The following is a 6,158-nucleotide window of genomic DNA, read 5'->3' as shown; positions in this document are numbered from 1 at the left end:
TGTCTGAATATCAAACAGGTATGGAAGGGCATGTGTCTCTCATAGTTAAAGCAAGTGCACATTTATAGATTTTTTGAATATAGGAAGGAACTTAGAGCTTGGATCTCCCCTCCCCAGACCTGAGCGTTACAGGAAACCAGACAGTTATCTCAGGAACGGTCTCTTTATTGGCATAACAGTCTTTTACAGTCAAAGAGCCCTTCCCAGTTTGCAAAGTGCGTGTATACACATACCCTCTATCGGTGATTTAGTGATTCAGCACTGATTCAGCACTGACACTACACTCTATGTTAACTAACTAGACTGTAGATAAAAATTTGAAAACAACAACAAATTGACACTTGGTAAGTGTTAGAATTAGGCCTCAAACCCAAGTCCTCCATGTCCCAGTGATTTCTCCATAGCACGTGATGACTTAGACAATTTTTCTGGCCTTGAGTGCAAGGGCAGGAGTGCGGCTCAGAGGCTGGACAGCACCCCGGACAGCACCTTGGACAGCACCCTGATGGCACCTCGGACAGCACCCTGGACAGCGCCCGGACAGCACCCCTGATGGCACCTCGGACAGCACCCTGGACAGCGCCCGGAAAGCACCCCGGACAGCACCCCCGGACAGCACCCCCGGACAGCGCCCGGAAAGCACCCCGGACAGCGCCCCGGACAGCACCCCGGACAGCGCCCCGGACAGCACCCCGGACAGCACCCCTGATGGCACCCCGGACAGCGCCCCGGACAGCGCCCCGGACAGCACCCTGGACAGCACCCTGATGGCACCCCGGACAGTGCCCTGGCGTGGTGGTGGAGGGGGCAAAGCACTCATTCCATCCTATATTTTCCACCTTCTTCCTTTGCTTCAAATGCTTTCACCCCAAGGACCCCGCCCCCCATGCACGTATACATAGACACACATGCACACATGCTCACACACGCACGCGCGTACACACACACACACACACACACACACACACACACACTCCCCTCTCCTTCCTTTCCTCCATTCTCCTGGTCACTCCTCTAGGTGAGACCCACTCATGAAGCCTTTTTCAGAAAGAAAAACATTATCAAGCACATCCCTGTGTTGACCTAAGTTATTTTTATTATATGTTATTATGATTAATAATAATTACAACCTCATTTTTCTAGACTTGCATATTATAACTACATAGCTTATATTATATTTGAACATAATATGATTATATATTTATAATTCACAACGTGCCCAGTGATAAAACTGGTTTATAAAACTTTTACAGCTTTCTTAAAGTGTAAAGCCGAAGTGAATGAACATGTTTGAGGGGAACAAATGTGTGAGGCCAATAAAATCCAAACTCGAACTTGATGTAACTTAATATGTAAGATATCATTTTGCTTAAATTTTCCTTGGTAGCAAAGACAGCACCATTTGATAGGTGGCTGAACATGGATTCACCGAATCTTGAAACTCCTGCTAAGTCCTTGATTCGGAAGCCCGCGTGAAGTCACAGGACCCTCCAGCTACGTCAGGGCAGTCAGGTCCGTGATTTTGCTTCCCGCCCTGACAACCCGTGGCTCCGCTAAGCACGCAGGACCCCGTGCCGGGTGGCCCAGTCCCCGTCGGCCACACTCATAAGCAGGGGCTGCTTCTCACTTGCTGCTTCTGGGGCATCTAGTGAGACCCGTCCCCCTCCCCCCGCCCCCCATTGGGGATTTTGTTGAAATGAACTGACAAGTCCTGAAGGAAAGTTTACTGTTTCTCATGTCACGGTTTCCTTCTGGGAAAAAGTGGCCATCTTGAACCATCGAAATGTGGATTTAATTACAGTTCCGGTGCAGATGGGGGGGGGCTTCTGAAGACCCAGCTGCCCCCTCACCCAGCCCTGGAGCTGCTCTTGAGAACTTTGAGGAACTCTGGCTGTAGCTCAGTGTTCCAGGCAGGAGCTGCGTCCAGCTTGGGAAGCCGAGACAGCATTCCACCAACTGGGCAGCAGACGCTTTATTTTCTCACGGTCCTGGGGGCTGGTGTCTGGTGAGGGCCCTGCTCCTGGTCTGTAGGGGCCCCTTTCTAGTTGTGCACTCACACAGACTTTCCTTGACACCCGTGCGGGGAGAGAGCTCTCTGCTGCCTCTTCTTCTTTTTTTGATGTTTTAAAATTTATTCTTGAGAGACAGAGAGAGAGAGAGGGAGACACAGAATCCAAAGCAGGCTCCAGGCTCTGAGCTGTCAGCACAGAGCCCAACGCGGGGCTTGAACCCACAAACTGGGAGATCATGACCTGAGCTGAAATTGGACAGTCAACTGACTGAGCCCCCAGGCGCCTCTGCCTCTTCTTTTTATAAGAACCCCAGTTACACTGGATTAAAGCCTCAACCTGTGACGTTATTTAATTACTTCCCTAAAGGTTGCATCTCTACATACGGTCATAATGGACCACAGGGCTTGGGCATGTGAATCTGGGGGGACATAGCACGTGGGGGTAGCCAAGGCAACACTGAGGGTAGATGCAAGTGGGCCGGCTTGTCTTTGGTGACCCTACATCTTCTCCTTTCCTCGCACACAGGGAATGCACCCCACCCCCATGCCTCCTCCGCCTCACCCCACCCCCCTGCATTCTAATCAGGTCTGACTTCTTTTACAAACTGCCCCCCCCCCTTTTTTTTTAAAGCTGACTCAACCTTAGACATACCTGTTATGGGAAGGAGCATGCAGTGTACGTTTTTGTCTGAATCAAGAGCCAACATTTAAAAACTGGGGTTTCAGATAGAAACCCGGGCCTCCAGTTCCTGAAAACCTGGAAGCAGCTGTGTGCCCTTTCCTGCCTCGCACCAGCAGATTGGAGACTTCTTTAGATGGGGCATGAGCCTCACCAATCTCTGCATTTCTTTAACACTCTAGAATGTTCTTTTTTTCTGCCCCAGTCTACCCCTTTCTATTGCCTGCTCTCTCCCTGGGGTGTTTGAATTTGTGACTCTTGCTGGGACCCTTCTCCTTCTGCTTTATCCTTATTAGAATTTGCCCTCCTCACCCCTCCAATATTTTTTCTAAGGAAGAGGTAAAAAACACGGCTAGTCCAGTCCCATGCGTTCGTGGACACGAACGGGGTAAAAAACCCCTTAACTGGCACTTTCTGTAGTTGCCCTCTGAGGGAGGCTTCAGGGGTCGCAGGGTCCCAGCAGTTCCTCAGATCAGCTCCCAGGTTTCCGGCCGGCCGGCCAGGAGCTGTCCTAACTTCTGCGTGTTCATCTACGAAGGAGAAGCAGCAGCACGCCCTCCCCCCTCCGCGTCTGCGGGCAGGTGCGTTCTGACTCTTAGGGCGGAGGCCCCGTGTCGCTCAGCGCCCTCCGTCTGGCAAATCTGAAACCCTCTTACTTCGTGTGGCTTTACCCTTAAAGGGTCTGAGGCTCCAACTGTCCCCTTGCCCTACTCCAGACCTCCCGGGGAGAGGACAGCTGTGAGGTTTGTGCCGAAGCGAGCAGATACCCGGAGGCTGGTGGTTCTGTCTCCACGCCGTTATTTCAGGTCAGGAGCGCTGAGCTGGGGGTGACTTCATCCAGCAGTGTTCCGAAAGTTCCTCATTATCTCAGTCCTGGTGATGCGTGAGTCACCAGATCCCTGTCTCCAGGCCGTGGGTGTGTGTCGTCAAACTCAGTCCCTGGCTCTCAGATGCGGTCCGCAGTGAACAGTGTCAAACCTGCACAGGAGGGACGTGCGCGGGGGCCCCACGCCACCGCCGTGCGGAGCCGGACATGCGCACCTGGCACCTGGGGCGCTGCCGGGGCCGGCCGCTCAGCCCAGGCTGCAGAAAGCCCCGCGGCTCGGCCAGGACTGTCAGGTTACGTTCCATCTCCTGGGCCCTCCCCCTCCTCCCCCTCCGAGAACTGTCATAGCTGGAGCCACCCGCGCCTGTGGGGAGACTCGCATCTTGTCGTGTTGCGACCACAAGCCCACATCTTTTGGGGGCCTTCTGGTCTCAAGCATGCGACCAATACGCAAGGTGATCTGTGTTTTGCTTGGCGGCCTTTCTTCGGTGGTGCTGATGAATTCCGAAAGGAGTCCTTTGATGGGAGCGGGGACAGCATCCCTGGGGGGGCGGCTTGGGTCCTGCACGGCACCAGCGATGAGACCCTACAGGGTAAGTCTTCCTGCACAGCGTCCGACCAGGACCCGACGCCTGGGCAGCAGGCATGTTCTGGATCTTCCCCTGAGCACTGCAATCCGTGCGCGCCCTGGGACCACAGGGGTGAAGTCTGCAGGAACTGTAGCGCTCGGGCCGCGACCACAAGACCCGCCCCCCCACCTCCCGCCCCTGCAACTGGCCCCTAGCTCCCCACCCCCAGCCACCCATGCAGTGTCTCCGGCGGGAAGAGTCGGCAGGGATAGAGTGAGAGGCCCATAATTTGGAGAATAAATCACAGCTTTTGCAGGTTCAAACTGGTATCTTCTCTCTCTACTTTGGGCCTTTGCTGGGTGTCTTTGCCAACGCATGGGCTTCCGTGGGCATCACTGTGTGAAGGGCTTTGGCGCTGCTCAGGTGTTTGGTGATTATCTAGGGGAAGGGTGGAGGATTGTTTGTGAATGATTTGGTTTCAGCAGCTCTTTCTGTGGCTGGCCTTCTTGCTGGGGGAGGGGTGGTACCCAGCACAGGAGGTGCTGCCCAGGGTGCCAGTTCATGCCTCATGTGGTCGGAGAAATGGCGTCGGCTAGAGACGGTGGAAATTCTTTCCCTTTGCCTGGTGACATGACGAATCAGTGCTTGGACAGGATTTAGATCTCCAGCTTTTTTTCTTGGAAAGATGGATTTCCTCATGTCAAGTGACCTTGAATCACTGAGAAGGAACAGAAAACAAGTGAATGAGACCCTTCCGTGGCCCCCAGAAGACTGGGCGAGCAAGCCGGTGCGGTCTCCCTTCCCCCCCATGCCCCTCTTCTGCGATCGCTCTTCTAAGAGAGGCGATGTCCTGAATGACGGGGTCGTCCGGTGGTGAAGGTGGAGGTGGGAAGCGGGAGGCAGAGGGGGTGCTGCCTTCAGCAGGGAAGGGGCAGCTCTGTGAGCCGCCATTGTGTGTGGGGAGAGTGCTTGGTGTTCCGGGAGGATTACTGCCCGTCGCCTCCATGGCGGCTGCTCGCGGAGGCGTTTTTACACCCTTAGGCCACAGAGAGCGTGGAGGTGTTGGACAGCCTGCCTGAGGCCTAGCAGCTCGCCAGCGGAAGAAAGGGCTGGAGGTTGTATTTCGGCAGCGTGACCTCAGAACCCACCCCCCAATCCCTGTGACTCCTAAGTGCCTTCTCTGATCCTCTGAGACACCACTGCCTTCGTCTCTGTGAGGTATGGAGCGTCTCCAAGGTCCGGACTCCGGCGCTCCGGCAAGTACGGCCACCCCCTTCAGATCTGCGGCGTTATCGGGAATATCCTCATCCTAGAGGCTGGGGAATCATTGTTCCCAGGACAGACTGCAGCTGGCACGGTGTGTGGGGAAGGCTGCAGGGCTGCTTGCTTGCGTTCTATCACCATGGAAACAAGGCAGGTGCCAAAGAGTGGGGGAGCTCCGGATGATGGTGGTGGAGAGGAGGGGACGTTGACCGAAACACGGGACCTGAAAGTAGCCAGGGGAGCCTGCTTCCGGTGGGAAGCGGCTGAAGCCACGGGCCTCCGCCCCTCTCCCGTTGGAAGGCAAGTGGAGAGTAGAGGAGGTCACCGGTCCGCTCCGGGTGTGGGTGGCCCGTGGCTGGTGACTCGCTGAGGAGGGCGGAGCCGAAGGAGCGGGCGGCCAGGCAAGTCACAGACCTGACTGGGCGAGGCCCACGGACTGCAAGCCGCCCTCCACTGCGGCCCTTGACTGTCTCTCTTGCCTCTTCCTTGTTCTTTTTGGATGGATGGCCTTCCCTCTCCCGATTTGTGAGAACCCTCAATGTACATATTGAAGTCATTTTCAGGTTGCTTTATTATTTTTATTTTCTCTGGCGTCAGTGCATCCTGGTGATTGATTGTCACATCTGCGTAGCACTGGGAGTTTTTCTTTTAAAGGTCTTTTGGAATTCTTATTTTCAGACTTTGCTTTAATGGGGAAAATTACCCCCAATTTCTATCTCTTTCTGTGCTGAGCCCCACGCCGCTTACCTTGCTGTAGTTACCCTGCGCCCCACCCGGCGCCCCCAGTGTCCCGCCCCCCGGCGCCCCCAG

At 54.8% G+C, this 6,158-nt stretch overlaps 1 protein-coding gene across 9 annotated transcripts in view; it reads left to right on the top strand.

Annotated features, from left to right (window-relative positions):
- Window positions 1-3,769: 3,769 nt before the first annotated feature.
- The window catches only part of RIMBP2 (RIMS binding protein 2), a 93,963-nt gene continuing 91,574 nt past the window's right edge, over window positions 3,770-6,158 (top strand). For 7 of the 9 annotated variants that reach the window (XM_029921805.1, XM_029921808.1, XM_029921806.1 and 4 more), the window contains exon 1: window positions 3,770-4,109. In XM_029921805.1, coding sequence (XP_029777665.1) covers window positions 3,954-4,109 — 156 coding nt within the window. In that variant the 5' untranslated portion in view covers window positions 3,770-3,953. Of the gene's footprint in view, window positions 4,110-5,287; window positions 5,304-6,158 lie in introns of those variants that run through there. The other 2 variants (XM_029921802.1, XM_029921809.1) reach the window with 2 other exon arrangements.

This window comes from Suricata suricatta, chromosome 14, assembly GCF_006229205.1.
Source record: "Suricata suricatta isolate VVHF042 chromosome 14, meerkat_22Aug2017_6uvM2_HiC, whole genome shotgun sequence".
NCBI classification, from domain to species: domain Eukaryota; kingdom Metazoa; phylum Chordata; class Mammalia; order Carnivora; family Herpestidae; genus Suricata; species Suricata suricatta.
Note: the sequence above shows the minus strand (reverse complement) of the source record. Positions and strands in the feature narration are given on the sequence as shown.